This window comes from Chelmon rostratus, chromosome 16 (genome assembly GCF_017976325.1).
Source record: "Chelmon rostratus isolate fCheRos1 chromosome 16, fCheRos1.pri, whole genome shotgun sequence".
Lineage (NCBI taxonomy): Eukaryota > Metazoa > Chordata > Actinopteri > Chaetodontiformes > Chaetodontidae > Chelmon > Chelmon rostratus.
In genome coordinates, this window is record NC_055673.1 from 4,396,853 (window position 1) to 4,415,893 (window position 19,041).

Genomic DNA, 19,041 nt, shown 5'->3' on the forward strand with positions numbered 1-19,041 from the left:
AGTAGTCACAGTAGCAGTGAAGGAAAGGCTGCCATGTTTTTATGTGCTGCCACTCGTAATTCTCTGTGTTTATGTTTGGAGCTGCATGTTCCTCATCTGTGCAGATTAAGAAACTGATTGTCCTTGTCCTGACACAGCTCCTCAGCATTATTAGCTTGACAGCTAAGTATAGAGAATAGACTCATATGTTCATGTACAGCAGACATACACTCACACAGTCAGTTCATGGATTAAAAAAAGCACTCTTATGCAACATTGACCCCAAATTGAGGTTAAGTTAGAGGCTTTCACTATTGTTTCATTTTTCGAGGTTTGAGCCCAGTGAAAATATTTATGGGATGGCCTCAGTGTTACCCTGTCTGCATGCATGCTGTCACACACGAGCATCATAGTCATGTGCTTTCACACTCCACTCTATTTGATCTGATTTGCTACCAGTGAGGAAAACTGTTTGTGATGGTTTTCTAAATGACATTTTACATGTTGTTGTGCTCCTCTCACTGAATTTAGCAAAAAAATTTAATGAAAATATCTGTGAAGATTGTCTTTCATCTAGGTCATGGTACTTTTACGTGCTTTAGAAACGCCCCTGGACTTGTCTGAGGTTCAAGAAGACGTTTTTCCTCTCATCCAAGATTCTCAAGGGGGATAAAAGAAGATAATTGCTTGGGACTCCCCACCAGTAGAACTAAAGAAGCCTCTTGGATGAGAGGTGAAACCTCTTCTGGAACCTCAAAAAAGTCTAGCTGCCACTTAGACGTTGAATGAAAATCTGATCAAATCACACACAAGTCCACATAAGGCAAATAAGTTTTTGTTTTTTAAACTCCTAATAAATAATACTTAAGGATGTTTTTTAATTTATTTAGCCATGGATATTTAATGTTAGAAACTTGAAAAACTAGAGATTTCACACAAGCTTTAAAGTGCAGCTCTGTAAATAATTTTTTTATTGAATGACTAGTTTTGCATATAAAAAGCAGCAAATCATGATATTTGAAAACCTTCAACCATCAAATGTTTGGACGAATGAATTCATTGTTGTAGCTCTGTTTTGTTGTGATTGGGCTTTTCCCCTCTTGCCCAACCAAATGTGTGATGGGTTGGATGTTTTTCCTAATTTCTGCATCTCTGCTCTAAGGAGACATGTCTACAAGCTACACCCTCTTTGATCTTCATCACTCACCTCAACTGTGTTTTTGAATGCTGCAGAGAAATTCTTTCATTAAATTGTCAGGATGTCAAATGTGTTAGATTTAGCAGAATTTAACTGACAGCTGAGTTTTATCTCCTCACTCAGGCAGAAATTACAAAAATCTCTACTCTGAAAATCGCTCAGTTGTTTGGTAAACATGAAAAATATTCGTTGGTCTTCTCTAGAATTTCAACAGCCTCTCAAACTGATGCATATGTGATGAGACATATCAGTGCAAACAGTATTTAGCCAGTATCAGCCTCTCACATCCGGTCCCCGGCTTTAGTCAGATCTGATTTCATCCCAGTGTTTTATCGCCTGTGCACACTGAACTGCTGAAGTGAGAAAGCCAGTGCAGTCCAGATGGAGAGACAGAGTGGGACGATGCTATGGTCGGGGGAGCGAGAGGAAAGAGACAAGGCAGAGAGATGAGCGATCAGGGGGAAGGATGACAAGTGTGGTGGTGATAGTTCAGTCCGCTCGATTAGGAGAGTGTGCGTGTTTCGCTGCGTGCTGGCTGAGGTAGGGAAGAATGACAAGTATGTGGGACATTTTCCAGAGCTCTGGTTTAGTGGAGTCAACCACTCTGAGTTGGTGAAGAGAGAGAAAGAGCAGAGAGGACGGCTGAAAGAGAGACAGAAAGAGAGAGAAAACACAAACAGAGCGACAGAAGAAGAGGAGGAAGAGTGGACAGAAATATAAGCACACATAACCTACAACACATTTATGTAAACCCCAGTGTATGTTTGGATGATGAATGGGTAACTTTCCCTGTTGTTTCCTTTTCTGTTCGCCTTTATCTCTGACACACACACGCATACACACACGCTCACACACAAACACACACACACCAGGATAAGGCAAAGGGTGGAGCAGGTCATGGCTGCAGTCATTGTTGTCCTGGCCGACAGACTTCCTGTTCCAAGCAGCTATGACGCCCATCACCACAACACAGCTGCATCCAGAGTGGACAGGAACGCACGCGCACACACACACACACACGCACAAACTGCTCATTCATATTTAATCATGCATAGAGATTCTTACCTGTTGAAACTTACTCATTTCTTTTCACACACATAATTACCCTCATAGATTCATACTTGTGCACACACACACATACACACACACAAAGCCTTGGCATTGAGAACCTGTAGTTTGATGCCATATTTAAACCAGATGAGCAAAAACCTGTAAACCCTTTGATTATGACTGCAGAGACTCAGAAACACGTTCCACCTCCACCGCTTCCAGCCAATACACAAGACCAACTAAGTATTTTGTTTGCAGGTCTGTAAACATCTTTGGCACATCATAAATCCAAATCAAAGGCTTTGGAAGCTTTTGAATGCCGGTGAATATGTTCTGAATAGTGATGAATGAAAGGCAAAAAATTCCAAACCTTTCATTTGGACTTTGTTGTTTGGTTTATCCTGCCTTTTCCTTTGAAATTAAGAATCATCACGTTGGAAACTATATATATATATATTTATATGCATATTTTGATCATACTGGTGTTTTGCTTTATTTTTGTGTTGAAAATGAATAAGAATTAAGTTTAGCTCGCTGAAATGTATGGACACAGTAGTCCAGTTCTCCTTTCAGATTAAGTGCGAGTTAGCTGGCTGTTTATTTCAGATCATAGGAGTGATCTGATGGAAGATGAAAGAAGACTGCGTCACAAAAACATCTTTTATATTTTATGGTGAATATGTGGGAACAACCATTTCTTGTTCAGATGTTTTCATTTCAGTTGTATTTGGTAGAGTGGTGTGTTGTGGTTTGTTATTATTCGAGTGCTGGACACCCACGACTGTTGGAGCTTCTTCCAGGCCATAGTGGTGTTTCACTGAAACCCAAACCTACATTTTCCCTCTCCTCACTTTAACTGCAGCCCCTTTAATATTGTCACACCAGCTATTTCACCCCCAGGCATGGATTTGTGCGTGTGTATGTGTGTGTCTTGGATGTGCACATCTGTGTGTGTGTGTGTGTGTGTGTGTGTGTTGTCTCTTTGTGTGGCCATTGGGGTTTGGCTGCCGCAGCATTATAAACCACCAGGCTTAATTCTCCCTCTGTGGGCCTATTCTGAATGTCAGGACTTCTCAAACGTTTTCTAGACCCAACCGCTCACCCCAACCCCCCCAATTACTGCCACTGACCCCCCATTTTTGTCTCAGAAACAAGCAAATGAAAAAAACTTTATTGGTGGTGGTGTGCAGTGGTCCAGCTGGTCAGGGAATACCATGAAATTGTGAAAGCTGTTTTGTGGATTTGGCAAATTGCTGGATATAGCAGGATGGTTTACAGGAATTTAGCAGAATGTATTTTTTTTCTCTCACATTCGTTGCATGAGCTGTTGGTTTTGGATAGTTTTTTTCCCCAGACTGTTTACCCCTTAAGAAAAACAACATTAACAAACCAGACAGGAACAACATTTTATAGGCCACGGATGTGCTAAAAATTCTGAAATGAAAAATTGAAACTATAAAAAGTCATTGAGATGTCATACAGTTTTATAACTGTGCAGTGTGTGTCATGATGGGACCTTTGAATTCAATTTAGTGTTGGGTTGTATTAATTTTGGGTTGAAGCTAATGATAATTTTCATTATCTATACACTGATCACCAAGTCTTTTAGTCTATTACAATTATCACGATATTAACACAGGTTTTTTTTTTGTCCACCCACCATTTCAAAACATAATATATTACATTTACATTGATATAAAATAGAGAAGTAACAAATTCCTACATTTGTGAAGCTATGACTGATGTATATGGAGCATTTTTGCATGATATTTGGCTTTAATGATTTATTGGTTGTAGATTAATTTTCTGCATCTGCAATGGTATTTTGAGTGGAAATACAATTAAATCTAATAGGACTTCTGCAATCTCTCCAACGCCTCCAGTGGGACCTTTGATGACCTTTGAAAACCGCTGCTGTATGTTCTGTGTGTTTGGATACAGTAGTGACTCAGATTTACTATGACAGAGGAGCTGGCTGTCGCTCAGTCTTTTTTGGCCAGGGAAGTCAAGTCTGGTTGTCTTTAGTGTCGGGTGGCTGCCTCTATTGTCATCACAAGATGGCTCCAGCCCTCCACTGTGACGTGTGTGTGTGAGTAATGTGGCCAGACAGGCGAAGTTGTCCGTGTATTTGCGATAAAAGTGTGTGTTACTGTAGGTCTGTGTGTCTATTTGTGTTCGAAGGTTGTGTGCACCCATGCAAGTGTGTTAGTGTACTCTACAGTGTGTGTGTGTGTGTGTGTGTGTGTGTGTGTGTGTGTGTGTGTGTGTGTGGGTTGTCGACTCAGCCTTTTCCAGCCAGCCCCTTACTCGTCTAACCCTCTAATCCCCATAATCCCCCTTTCCCCCTCCTCTTTTTTCTCCTACCTCCACCCTCATTTCTCCCATTCCCTTCCTGTCCTCCACTCCCCTCTTATCTCTGCACATCCCTCTGTCTGTCTTTCATCTCCTAATATCCAGTCGCCTCTATGTATATGTACATAATGTAGCAATGCTCACCTCCATTTGTTGTCACGCAGATTGAATGTACAGTATATTTTTGACTGCTGTCTTGATTCTTCTGCTTTCAAATAACATGTTTAAACTAAGGCTTTCATGTTTTCCTACCTTTTCTTTCTTACATTATTAAATTCATTTATGAATACATCAATTAATGATCGCCCCTTTCTTGCTTCTTCTTGCAGGCCGTGGAGAGACAGCAGGTGGACAGCATACAACCAAAGCTACAGCATGTCAACGCAGTGGGTCAGGGTCTGATCCAGAGTGCCGCCAAACACACCGACACCCAGGCGCTGGAGCACGACCTGGAGACCACCAACCTCCGATGGAATTCACTAAACAAGCGGGTACGATTCAATATGTGTGCAGCCAGGAGATCCACTGATGTATAAAACACATTAGAGAAGAGTTACTCCGCTGTCTGTCTGTGTTCATGTTCATGTATGACCATCTCTGAGCATCTCTTTACATACAGGGAATTTCATCGACTTTGCTACTAAACTCAACACCGTCTCCTCTGTCCTCAGGTGGCAGAGCGGATCGCCCAGCTCCAGGAGGCCCTGTTGCATTGTGGGAAATTCCAAGATGCTCTGGAGCCTCTGCTAAGCTGGCTGAGTGACACAGAAGAGCTGGTGGCCAATCAGAAGCCTCCATCTGCCGAGTACCGTGTGGTCAAGGCCCAGATCCAAGAGCAAAAGGTACGAGAAGGATGCAGGGGCACAAAATACAATCCTCTTTCTCATGTAAAATTACATGTGATAAGAAATCTTTGTACATTTTCAGAAACAGTGTTGAAACAGAACTCAGAGTTGTAATGCTTATAGCAGCAGATGTGGTTTTCTTGAGGTCATCAAGGGTTCATTTGGGTTCAGAGAGGTGTTTTTCATCCAGAATGTCAGAGTGCTCAGATTTTCCATTTTTGGGATTTGAAGCGGTGATCATGCCACCCACATCCTCCTCTTTTTTCTTTGAAGCATCCTGCCAGCTTCTGTCTGTAAATTTAAGTGGATTTGAATTTTCCCTTTCAATTTTCCTGCATTTTTGTTTATTAAAACATTATTCAGAAAAACAATTCCTCCACAGTGGCATGAAAAAGTGTGTACTGTTGCTGTAAATAGTTAAGTGAGTACGATAAGGACTGATCTCCAAAAGGATTAAACATTCTTTTAAACATTTTAAACAAGATTAGTGCATTATTTTTGATTTGTGCAATTTTACAGTGGAAAAAGGGAAATGAGCACCATACAAAAGAGATTTGAGCTCAGATATCTTTAACCAAGGTCTCTGATTTAATTAGCTTGATCGTGTTATGGCTTGTTCACAATCATTGTTAGGAAAGGCCAAGCGTTTCAAAATTCCAGGCTTTATAAATACTCAGACTCCTCAAACCTTGTCCCAACATCATCAACAGCCATGAGCTCCACTTAGCAGCTGCCTGCACTCTACAGGAGAAGGCTTTAAGAAGACTGCAAAGTGATTTCAGGTTGTTGTTTCCTCCGTTTGTAATGTAATGAAGAAGTTATTGAGGTCTAGAGAGAACTTTCAGAGAGAACTGCTTGTGGGATTTCTTGAAAGGAAGGCAAATTAAAACCCCTGATTGACACCAAAAGACCTACATGAAGATTTAGCAGACTCAGATGAAAGGATAATGATCCTAAAATACCTCAAAGTCCACAATGGACCACCTCAAGAGGATCACCCTGGAGGTTTTGCCATGGCCCTCATAGTTCCCCAACCTAAACCGAACATCATCAAAAATCTGTGGATGCACGTCAAAAGAGCAGTGCATGCACAACAGCCCAAGAATGTCACAGAGCTGGAAGCTATTTGCAGGAAGAATGGATGAAAATTCCCAAAACAAAAACTGAAAGACTCTCAGCTGGCTACAAAAAGTGTTTACAAGCTGTGATACTTGCCAAAGGCGGTGTTACTAAGTACTGAACGTGCAGGATGCCCAAACTTTTGCTTCTCCTTTTTGTTTGTTTTAAAAGTGTAAAAGATGGAAATAAACAAGTAATCTTGTTTAAAGCATTAAAGGAATGGGTCATCTACTAGCTACTTGCTATTTTCTGAGCTATTCACAAAAACAGAAATTTTGACCAAGAGTGCCCAAACTTTTGCATGCCACTGTATTTATCAGGGACATTATTGATATTCAGATGTCCTCAGTGTCCTTCAACCACAAACAATAGATATTTGAATGACAAGCGCACACACACAAACACACATACACACAGTCAATGATCCGTCTGCCTGGCATCCAAACGGCCCCAGTTGACCGTCTGCCAGTCAGACTGGCATAAAAACAGACGCACACACATGGATGGTGGATTTGTATTGTTTTCAGAGACACACACACACACACACACACACACACACACACACACACACACACACACACACACACACACACACACTCTCTCTCTCTTCCCTGTTTATCCAACATACACTTCCTGTGTTTGTGCGCATAAGAGTGCTGCAGTCTCGGCCAGCGATCAATCACACGTGTTTACATCCGTGACAAAGAGTCATGTCACCGAAAGAAAAAGAAAAGAAAAAAAAGAGGAAAAAGAGAGTAAATTGTAGAGAAGTGCATTCCAGGGGTTGAACCGAGCTGTTTGTTCAAAGCGGACAGAGAGGCTGCTATCGACGCAGGAAGTACGTTCATCTATGTTGTTTGTTGATCTTAAAACAGTTGGATCCCCTATTTAAGTGAATAACACTTTGCTCTGTATCTATCTTATACACTTATTAAATGTTGAGTAATTCATATGAAGATATCAGCTGACCTGAACCCTTTGATGACGCATTCATAACAGGTTTAACAAACTAATAATTGAAGTTTTGTATGAGACTTTTCTCAAAAGAAAATTTTGTAGATTTTGGTAACAATGGAAATTGTGTCATTTCTAATGTAGGAAAAGGCCTCGAACATGTGCAGTAACGTATAGTTGTTTTATGGAGGCGCATTTTCTGATTTGTGTTAGTCACAAGTGTAAGCACTGCTCTGTTTATGGTACATGTTGACAGGAAGAAAAAATGTTTCTAGCATATTTGATTAAGCAGTGTACACACTTAGCACACACTTTGTGCAAGAATTTTTTTTTTCTTTGGAACTGGATCTTTGGGGGATTTGATTCCCTGCACCACAAACGAGACAAAGCAAGTGGTTTGCATGTTGCCTTTAACTCATCATGTGTGTTTATTAGGTGCGCCTAGCCAAACAAATGCCACGTAATACACCAGCCCTGCTATAAATCCTACCTTCATGAAGGTTATGATGTTTGGTTTCTGTTTTTGCAGGTTGATTTATCATTTTTGAGGCTGTAGTTTCTTGTGTTGTTAAATTTTATTGTGTTATGCTGAGCAGTGTTTTTAACACCCCCCACCCCTTCCCAATGGGAGACTAAATTTTAGCAACACCTCTGCTTACAGACACACTGTAAAGCAGTGGTGGGGAAATAGTGGCCATGGGCCAAATCTGCCCCTCTAGCAACAATATCTGACAAAGCTGAAGTTTTCACTTTCATAACTTACATCAAAATATATACATTATTTTTTTTACATATCAGTAGATAACAAGGTAAGTAAAAGGCTTGTGTAAATGACAAATATGACCTTGCAACATCTGTAGCCTCATGAGGAGATGAATCAAAATATTAATATATTTTATTCTTAAATGAACCAAAGCAAACATTGAAGACATTTCCACAGCACATATCCCTGATAGTCAAACATCTTAGAAGAGATTTGTGTGATTAACTGTTGCGTTCCTCCAGTTGCTCCAGAGGCTGTTAGATGACCGCCGGCCGACGGTGGAGATGATTCGTGCTGAGGGAGAAAGGATCGCAGCCACAGCAGACACACAGGACCGAGAGAAGATTCAGACCCAGCTCCAGAGTCTGGCAGAGAGATGGACTGAGCTGCTTGACAAAGCCGGTGCCAGGTAAAGCTCCTCTGCAGCACAGGAGTTAGCTGAAGGGGGCTCTCTGAATTCCCCCGGACAATCTTTCGGTGATTGTTGATGCTTCAAAATGATCAATTTTAGCCTTTGAAAAGGAGACACAGATAATATCACAGAAAATAAAAAAGTTATAGATTTGTCTTGCTGTAAATATGTGGTTTGGGGAATTGGTGGTGTTCCTCAACAGCATATTATCTTGTGATTATTTCCTGTTTTCTCATCTAATCTCTGTCCAGCTCTGTTGAGCACCACCGTACAATAGTATCATTACTATTGGTTTCTGTGGGCTACAAGTAATTTCAGTGTCTCTTCTGTTCACTCTGGAAAGTAATAGTTCTTTTGGGGGAAGATGGGTACACACATGACACTTGATATCTCAAACTGCTCATGTAACGTAGTGTTATATATTTTACAACAAATTCATGCTATTACACTTAGTACTGTAAGTCTATGCATGCACGCACACACATACAAACACACACACACACAAACTACTGCTTTCTGCACAAACATACTGTGAGATGCTTCAGTTGACTCTGACACACACCAAAAGAAGGATATATGTGTTTCGCTGACCACCCTCTACACACACCACAACATAGTACAAGTAATACATTTTTATTTGTTTATGAAGTTCTTTAAAATGTAATCATACATAATAAAGAATTCATTAACTTTTAATGAACTGTGTTGGTAAAATAAAAAAAAGACAAATTTGTGATTCAAAAACAGGTCCAAGCTGTGCAAGAAAAGTTCTGAAAGCAGTAAAGTACAATAAAAGCTCTTCTCCTCCTCCTCATCCTCATCTCATGGTATCTCTTTAACCCCCCCCCCCCCCCCCCCCCCCCCCCCCCCTCCCGTCCCTCAGGCAGAGGCAGTTGGAGGAGCTGCAGGTTTTGGCTCTTCACTTCCATGAAGCCCTGGAGCCACTGGGAGAATGGCTGAGTGCCACCGAGAGACGCCTGAGCTCTGCAGAGCCCATGGGAACCCAAACGGCCAAGATCACCCAGCAGATCATCAAACACAAGGTACTGTTTGGCCCCATTGTTACCTCCACTCACGAAAAGGTCAGAATGGTTGATTTTTATGTGAGCCACTGAGCAGCAGAAGCCCTGCCTGAACTGTTTTTGCTACAGATAGGGTACCTTTTTTATTACTTAGATGACACTATCTGAATAGTAGGAGGTAGGTTGAAATTATAGGAAGGTGCTGTCAGTTGTTCACATACTTGGCAAAGTAAAGGCTAAACATGAAAACATTCAGTAGATTTACAGTTGTTGCTTGTTATTACTTGCCTATAAATAATGCTGGTATTTCAGTTTTGCAGTTCCTGTTTGAACAAAGCAAAAGTAGAGAATAAATTATAATAGCAAACACACATTTAGTCATCAGTCTGGATAAGATGCTCAACAGTTAATCTCAGTGTAACTCATTGAAAAGATGCTGAAAGAGGAAGCACAAGACATAAGATCCACTAAGTAATCATTTCCAATCCAAACATACCCTTTAGTATGTAAGTCCATTTCTTTGCTCATGCTCGGTTGAGTTTTCAGTTTTCGTTTTAGTTTTGTCAAGTTTTTTTTAAGCTATTCTACTCATTCATTCATTTGTTGATGTTTATGATTTCCCGTTGATCTATGATTTGTCATTTGCATGCTCATATTTTGAGTTTTTATCCATCTGTTTTTCTGTTGTTTTGCTTTTCTCACCTCCCTTCACCTTTCCCTCAACCCCACCCCACCCCACACACACACACACACACACACACACACATACACACACACCTTACAGGCACTCCAAGAGGACGTGTCCTCACGTGAAGCCGAGGTTGATCGCCTCGAGTCCCTTAGCCAATCGCTGACCCCGCTCAGCTGCACGGCTGACCGTGATTGGTTAAGTGAGCGGGTGGGGGCGGTGAGGTCAGGTCACTCGGAGCTTGCCGATTGGTGTACGAGGCGGGCGGGTTTGCTGGAGCAGGCGCTGGCTAACGCCCAGCTGTTTGGGGAGGATGAGGTAGAGGTGCTGAACTGGCTGGCAGAGGTGGCTCAGAGGCTGGCTCAGGTCTCCGTCCAGAGTTACCAGCCTCAGCTGCTGGCCGAGCAGCACAAACACGCTCTGGTATGACTCACACTGAATGCCAACTGACTTATTCCTTCTAAAACATGAAAACAGTAGTAATTTAGTAAGGAATGGGTTATAGTATACATGTAGAATTGTACTAATTTAATAATATGTCTAAAGTTTTACATGTATATCTATTCAGAATAGTATCTATATATGATGTTCAGGTAAATCAGGAACACTTCAGTACCACTGTTATATTACTTTACCATCTCTGCTATAAAGAATAAGTGTAGTTTTATTACTAAAGTATTTAGAATTGTTAAGGGATTCAAGCTGTTTTTAGGATTTTTTGTTCTTGGTGCCAAACGAAAAAGTTTTTATCTACCGGAGGTTGACTTTCACTCTCTTTCTCTCGTCAGTCTCTAAATGAAGAGATTTTAAGCAGGAAGAAGACAGTTGACCAAGCCATCAAGAATGGACAAGCTTTACTCAAACAGACCACCGGTAATCTCACATTCCTTCATCTTGTCTTAACCTGACTTCCTCAACAGATATTAAATGCAATGCCAGTGTCATCCTAGGTCATTTTTCAATTTGTTCTGAAGGGGTCTGACTTTTTTCATCATCATTTAAACATTTTGATGATTGCCCACTGAAATCAATAAAGTAATGAACATTGTGTTTAATATAATTCTTATACTGTGAAACTTAGTGAGAGAATCACACTGGAAAGAAACTAAAACTGTGTTTTCCTGAAGCAGATTCACATCCAAACCACACATTTTTACATCAGTGGTGAACCACACTAACATATGGTTTGTGTCCCTGTTCTCATGATATTAGCCAGGCTGACTTCTAGCGCTGTTAGCGATAATTGTTGGTCTACCCCATGAATACGCTGTGCGTGTACTCTCAAATTTAGATGGTTAGACAAAAGTTGTGGCCATAAGAAGAATGCCGAACTGTCAACCTAAGAGTACTGTGAGAAAATAATAATAATAATATCAATAACAACAACAATAATAGACTGTGTGTTGCATTTCACAGTAAACATAGCACACAAATCAAAAACATTGGTCTTCTTCTATCTACTCAGCGTATGCTTCACTATTGGATCCTGACTGTTCACATTGATAAGATTTATAAAAGCATCAGGACAGTCCATGACCTCACCTGTGTGTCATCCTGCAGGTGAGGAAGTCCTCCTGATCCAGGAGAAGCTGGACGGCATCAAGTCTCGCTACGCTGAGATGACGGCTGGCAGCAGCAAGGCCCTCCGAACCCTGGAGCAGGCGCTGCAACTGGCCACACGATTCGCCAGCGCCCACGAAGACGTCAACCAGTGGCTGGATGGCGTGGAGGCGGAGCTCAACAATGTGGAGCCTGACGCTACACCCACATACCAGGAAAGACAGAAGGTGGGTGAGAGAGATGGTTGCAGTTATGGCTGTGTCCCTTTGATACTTGGATGCAGCCCTTGAACAAAAATAGACATATTGAGCAATACTCACTTATTAATATCCTTTAATTTTTGTAATGATTTTGAAGAAAGGACACTGGATCTCGAAAACTAAGATGCTGATCCAGCAACCCATTTGTGTGCAAATTAAAATATGCCAGTTTTTGCAGGCAGTTGAATTCCAACATTAAATTTCAGTATTAAGATGGGATGGTGCAAGTGTTTCACTATTTCACATAGCACTCATTCTTTCGCTTCCTGGTATATTAGTAACTCTGGCTATGAGTCATTTGGTTTAAGATGAATGTTTTGACCAATAGCATGAGACTCCACATTTATCCATTGCATACATTTTCAGGACACACTCCATGCAGCTGTTTGTTCTGCATTATTTAGTTTGGTTTTTTTCCAGCCATTTGAAACAGTTGACTCCTTCTTTGCTTACTGATTGAAGGGGCACTTGAGTGACAGTATGAAGCCACAGTGTTTAGTTGATAAAACTTTACAGACTGAATCATCCACATTTTCCTCATTTTTTCCTTTATCTTTAAATATGTCATTTTCCATAATAGAAAATATTGCACATGTTGTTTTAAAAGAACAAGTAATTTCATGAAGCCTCCTGTCTGTAATGACATTTTCAGCCATTCCAATATCAATCCACCCACGGTTGAGTTACCATAGTAACATTGATTTCTTGGCGCTCAATAAAGCTATTGAAAAAAATTGCCATTTAATTTCTTGCTGCCATCCAGTTTTTTCATTCTACAGTGACATTTTCATTTTTTAACTTTAACGTGCTTTCAGTTTACCACACGTGCTCTAGAAATGTAACACAGCCTTTGGCATCAGAACAGTGTGATGTACTGGCTGCCATTTAGTCAATTCAGCTTTACGTGTTTTTATTTGGTTGTATTTCAAAGGGCTAAATTTAAGCAAAATTTTCCACTTGATGTAGCTTTTGCTTTGTGAAACTAATCCTCTACTTTCATTTTTGCAGGAGCTAAAGAAAGTTTCCGCAGAGAAGCGTCTGGTGTTGGATACGGTGAACGAGGTGGGCAGCGCCCTGTTAGATCTGGTGCCGTGGCGAGCCCGCGAGGGCCTGGACCGCCTGGTCGCTGACGCCAACCAGCGCTACCGCCAGGCTGATGAAACCATCACTCAGCGTGTGCAACTGGTACAAGCTGCCATCCAGAGGTCACAACAGGTACTGCAAGTAGTTTAACCTGAAAGTTGAGCTGGTTACCTTTTTAAAATTTCTTTTAGATTTGTCTGTTTTACTGTGAGCAGTTAAATCTATTTAACATTGACTCCTCCTTTCAGTATGAGGAGGCAGTGGATGCAGAGCTGGCCTGGGTCGGGGAAACAGAGCGTAAATTGGCGTCTCTAGGGCCCCTGAGCCTGGAACCTGACGTGACGGTAGCCCAGCTGCAAGTGCAGAGGGCCTTCAACATCGACATCATCCGACACAAAGACACTGTGGATCAGCTTCTCAGCACCAGAGACGACATCCTGGAAACCTGCAGTGACGCACAGAAGGACGCACTGATAGTGAGTCACTGATGGTTCAGGGGAGACAGAGAATTAAAAGGACTGACTGAACATGAGAAGCTTTGTGTACCCTGGTAACAAGCTGATTGAGTGAGAAGAATGAAAAGTTAGGGGCACAGTGCTTAACTGACAAGTCATCTGTAGGTGCAGCAACAGGATCCTAACACTAATATCTTTATGTCTTTCTTGTTCTTTAGGTAAAGACAGATTCTCTCAGTGCTCGTTATGATGCAGTTAGCCAGAGCCATAGTGAGCGGTTCTCAGCTCTGGAGCAGGCCCAGGTTTTGGTCGCACGGTTCTGGGAGACGTATGAAGAACTGGAGCCGTGGTTGGGCGAGACTGAAACCCTCATCACGCAGCTGCCACCACCAGCCATAGACACAGATGCTCTCCGACTGCAACAAGACCAGATGAGGGTACAAGAAGATATTCTTATTATTCTTATTCTTATTCTATATTCTGTTTCAGCTTTCCCGTCATTATTGGCACGAACTGAGATGTGTATATTTTTTTCCGTGGTCTTAAATCCTTCTCTGTCCTTTCACTCACTCTCCAGCTGCTCAGGGAGTCTATTGCAGAGCACAAGCCCCACATCGACAAGCTACTGAAGATTGGACCCCAGCTGGCCGAGCTCAGCCTCCAGGAGGGGGCGACGGTGACGCAGCGCTACACCGAAGCCGAGAGACGCTACCTGGCCATCAAAGAGGGAGTTAAAGGTCGTGCAACAACCCTAGATGAGGCAGTGTCCCAGTCTGCGCAGGTATGACATGGAGGAGAAATTTTTAACTGTTTAATGCTCGATTTGGCAAACTTCATCTTAACAGCAGACATGGGTTTAATAAGTTTTATTATTTAGTCCACTTTGGTACCAGAGAGTCAGAAGGCTTCAACACTTGTCAAGGTTATTCCAATAAACTTGAATTACATTTTGTGTATGAATTGACCTAATTTGTTCAACTACAAGCCAAGTTGTCACTCACTGCAGAGTGAAGAATTTGCAAAATGTAACTTGTAAATGCTGTTTGGCTCCAATCTGTTTATACCTTGTTAGATCGTGTCTGCAGCCCCGGACAAACCAGACTGATGCGATTACTGAGCAGCAGTCTGTGTTTGTGTTTCTCTTTGCCCTAAACTAAACTGTAATGAGGATTTATTGTGCAAAGTCAAGTTTTGATTTGATTTGCTGCTTCATGGAGTTATTTCTTTACGTTGTGTTTTGTGCATTTTACATTTTTAAACATTTATATTTTATTAGCAGGAGCTAAAACATATATCTAACAGTTTTTAGTCTAGGTTTCTTTACAGATATTTTGCTTTTACTTTGCACTTCATCTCATGAGACATCATTGAGTCACATGTTTGGCAGAGAGCTGCCCTCGTCGATATTGCCTGTCTGTACTGTATGCATGTCTCTGATTTAACTCATTGTGTTATTTCTCCACCCTCCGCCCCCCTCAAACCAACTCATGTATCACTCCCTACTTTCCTCCAACTGCACTCCGCACTGTCCTCATCCCTCCTAAACAACCCACATCCTCGCCTCTCCTACCTCATCCTTTAACTTAACCTTAATCTCCCTCATCCTTGCAACCCATTCCCTCCTCCATCCCATCCCTCGTTCATTGTGGATGTGCTGTGTGTGTTGCCCCCTCACCATCATTTTCTCCATCGTCACTGCTCACTGCAATCATCCAGCTGGTAGAGGTAAGACCACTGACTGTCTACATCACTGACGTCATCAAACTGGCACTCAGGCGCTTAAACCACATGATTTGGTTGACTAATCAAAGATAAATAAATACTAAGGCACTAATCTAGTACTAATCTTGCCAGATAAAGTGATAATTTACGTATCCAGTTTATCTCCAATTGTAAAGATTGTTTGGATTATTGCTGTGCTCTGATAAAAGAGCAAGCAGTAAAATCTCCACTGAAACTGATCTACATGAACGTCCAAACCATGCCAACCCTGAGTGACAGTAAAACTGGATTAAATTTGTTGGGAAATTTTGTGTAGGTTTGTGGACTTAAATTAAGCCTAGTCTAAAAGTGATGCGTGCTTTCAACTAAAAAGCTGGTTTTACTCTCAGACTTGGCTTGGTTTAGGTCCATAAAACCGGTCATAGCTGGCCTTTTGTATCACATCAAAATCTTTTTTCCTTGTGGCTAGATGAGATTTGTTTTGTTACGCACTGATCAATCAATTCAGTTTCCCTCAGATGCATAAAAAACCCAACAACACGCTAAAAGTTTTACCATGTTTGCTCCCTTGTCTGTATTGTCTTGATTAAATCTGGGTTAGCAGCTCCCTCTTGTGTGGTACAGTAGATCAAGTCCAGTCCCGTTACACAACCTGGTCGACATGCTGAAGCTGCGATATTGAGATGTTAAATATTGCAGAAGAACTGCAAAGCTGTTATGCATCAACTTGTCGAAATCTGATATAACATCTATTATAAGAAAGCCAAAAAGTTAATGCAGTGTGCCACAGATGGCCGATCACCCACGTACATCTCAGTATTTTCTCACTTTCAAAATGTCACCCAGCTATCAAAAAACCCAAACCCAGCCCCCTCAACACACTCTGTCCTCCTCCTCCTCATAATACTGTCTTCCAACTGTCCTTGCATCCCCAGTTTCATGACAAGATGGACCCCCTGTTGGAGACCCTGGAGGGGGCGGTCCAGCGGCTGCGGCAGCCTCCCTCTGTTGCGGCGGAGGTGGAGAAAATCAGGGAGCAGCTGGCAGAGCACCGAGCCCAGGGGCTGGAGCTGGACAAACTGCTGCCAAGCTTCTCCGCCCTCTGTGCCCGCGGAGAGGAGCTCATCGGACGAGCTGCTCATGACGATCCTGCTGCTCAGGGTGAGTGGCTGTGATGTGTCTGACAGTGAATGTCAGTCAAGTAACTAACAGATAGAGAAGACACACGGTTCATGTGCTAAACAGGTTGAGGGGCTTTACACAAACATGAGGAATCTCGCTGTTATTGTATTTAAATGTTATGGTTTTTAATAACTCACCCCTGTTGCACCTGCTCCATATTGATGAGCTGCTGTATATGTAGCCAACTATTAAAGAGAGGGACTAATTTACTAATTTATGTGTTTATTCATCTTACAATACATTCATTGGGTTACTTTACTTGGGTTACTTAACAGTTCTGCCAACTCTTGTAGGCATTTGTTGTGTGGCTATTATAGTACTAGCTATAAATGGAATAAAATATTACACAGTCAAGCAAAGCAGATTTTTTTTTTGTGTTTAAAGGGCATCAGAAATTGGATTGGGTCCAAACATAGAGGCAAACATAACAGGCTTCTGTAATGTGGGTGAAAAACATTAAAATCTTATTTTGGGCTCCAGTCCAATGAGTTCACTGACTGAACAATCAACTGGTTAAAGTAAGTTGCTGTTTTACTGGCACAAAGCCAGTGTGCAGACCTTGTCAAACCTTAAAATGGAACAGATTCAGCAGTGAAGTTCTGCATATTTCTTCAAATGTCACCACATTATACGACAAAACACACACATGCGTCTTTGTTATATTGCCCTCCGAAGAACTCTGATACCCTCCAGCCCTCCACGCTTCATGGACATGAAAGGCCCCAGTGTGCAGAGATAGTGGGAGTGGACTGATGAAAGATTTAACTTACCTACCACTAGATGGCAAAATTCAAACAAAGAAAACGTTCTTATTACTCATCTTGAAATTATCTGAAATAAAATAGACTACATTGCTCAAGAAAGAAACCAAGAAGTATTTCCCAGTGAGATTCCACCAACCTTTCTGTCCCAGCCTCTATAATCTGACTCTTCTCCCCGCTCTCCCCCAGCCGTTCGTTCCCGCCTCCTGCGCTTGCGCTCCTTGTGGGATGAGATCCGTCAGCGAGCCGAAGAGAGGGAGGGGAAGCTGAATGACGTCTTGGACCTGGCAGGAAAGTTCTGGGCCGATGTGGCGGCGCTACTGAGCACACTCAGAGACTCCCAAGATATTGTGAAAGAGCTGGAGGACCCTGGTGTGGACCCCTCACTCATCAAACAACAAATTGAGGCAGCTGAGGTATGAAGGCCGTGAGGGAACGAGTGAATATTGATGGACAGGCTGAGGAGAGAAAGATTCTGGCATAAAATGCACTGTTTGTTGTTTTTTTATTCTAAACAACTCAGTATGATCTCTCTCTAACTTGTGCTAGGCCATAAAGGCAGAGACAGATGGTCTCAGGGAGGAGCTGGAGTTTGTCAGGACCCTCGGAGCTGACCTCATCTTTGCCTGTGGAGAAACTGAGAAACCTGAAGTCAAGAAGACCATTGATGAGGTGAGAAACCGATACCATGTGCCATCACTTGCTTCTGAAAAGATAAAAATAATTTTTGTTGCGTGGATTTCTACTACATATGGACCCACAACCATAATTCCTCTGTCTTTCTCCCAGATGAATGCTGCCTGGGAGGGTCTGAACCGGACATGGAGAGAGAGGATGGAGAGACTGGAGGAGGCCATGACAGCATCTGTGCAGTATCAGGATGCACTGCAGGTCTGTACATCAGAGTTAGTCTATGTTTATAGTTAACTGGGCCTTTATTTATCCAGGGTACGAAGACTGATCACTTTTTCTCTTTAGATGTTGCTTCCTCTTTTTCAGAGAGTGTAATTGGAAAAATCTATGTGTAGCAATATATCAGTATGTTCAAACAGTGATCTGTTTATGCTGGGTACTGTTGGCTTTTAATTGTTTAAGTAAAGCTCTTACTTATTTTTCCTGTATGATTTCCAGTCTATGTTTGACTACCTGGACAACGCAGTCATCAAGCTGTGCGACATGTCGACTGTGGGAACTGATCTGGGAACTGTCAAACAGCAAATCGAAGAGCTCAAGGTTTGCAAGAGAGTCTAATTTTTCCTCTTGTATCGCAAGATCTGCTGTAAAATGCTACAAATCCATATGAATTTGATATTAAATATGCAGATTCCTAGAATTGTTGCAACACAATTTTCAGATAACAAGACACACCTCCTCTCTCCTTTCTTTACCTCTCTCTGCTCCTCTCATCCCTCCATTCTCCCTGAGCAGCAGTACAAGGTGGAGGTCTACCAGCAGCAGATTGACATGGAGAAGCTCTGCCACCAGGGGGAGCTGCTGTTAAAGAAGGTGTCAGATCAGACAGACAGGGACATGATCCAGGAGCCACTCACTGAGCTCCGACATCTGTGGGACAACCTGGGGGATAAAATCACCCACAGACAGGTAATTTAACCACACAAGGCCGAACAGTTATCAT

General features: G+C 42.0%; 1 protein-coding gene across 4 annotated transcripts in view; it reads left to right on the top strand.

The window, feature by feature from the left end:
• The window catches only part of macf1a (microtubule actin crosslinking factor 1a), a 201,362-nt gene that overhangs the window by 162,281 nt on the left and 20,040 nt on the right, over positions 1–19,041 (top strand). For 3 of the 4 annotated variants that reach the window (XM_041954924.1, XM_041954926.1, XM_041954927.1), the window contains 18 exons: positions 4,909–5,070; positions 5,251–5,421; positions 8,503–8,669; positions 9,556–9,715; positions 10,479–10,805; positions 11,171–11,255; positions 11,943–12,169; positions 13,211–13,417; positions 13,534–13,761; positions 13,959–14,177; positions 14,318–14,521; positions 15,457–15,465; positions 16,398–16,623; positions 17,595–17,821; positions 17,955–18,077; positions 18,195–18,296; positions 18,537–18,638; positions 18,834–19,007. In XM_041954924.1, coding sequence (XP_041810858.1) covers positions 4,909–5,070; positions 5,251–5,421; positions 8,503–8,669; positions 9,556–9,715; positions 10,479–10,805; positions 11,171–11,255; positions 11,943–12,169; positions 13,211–13,417; positions 13,534–13,761; positions 13,959–14,177; positions 14,318–14,521; positions 15,457–15,465; positions 16,398–16,623; positions 17,595–17,821; positions 17,955–18,077; positions 18,195–18,296; positions 18,537–18,638; positions 18,834–19,007 — 3,120 coding nt within the window. The remainder of the gene's footprint in view (positions 1–4,908; positions 5,071–5,250; positions 5,422–8,502; positions 8,670–9,555; positions 9,716–10,478; positions 10,806–11,170; positions 11,256–11,942; positions 12,170–13,210; positions 13,418–13,533; positions 13,762–13,958; positions 14,178–14,317; positions 14,522–15,456; positions 15,466–16,397; positions 16,624–17,594; positions 17,822–17,954; positions 18,078–18,194; positions 18,297–18,536; positions 18,639–18,833; positions 19,008–19,041) is intronic. The other variant, XM_041954925.1, reaches the window with a different exon arrangement.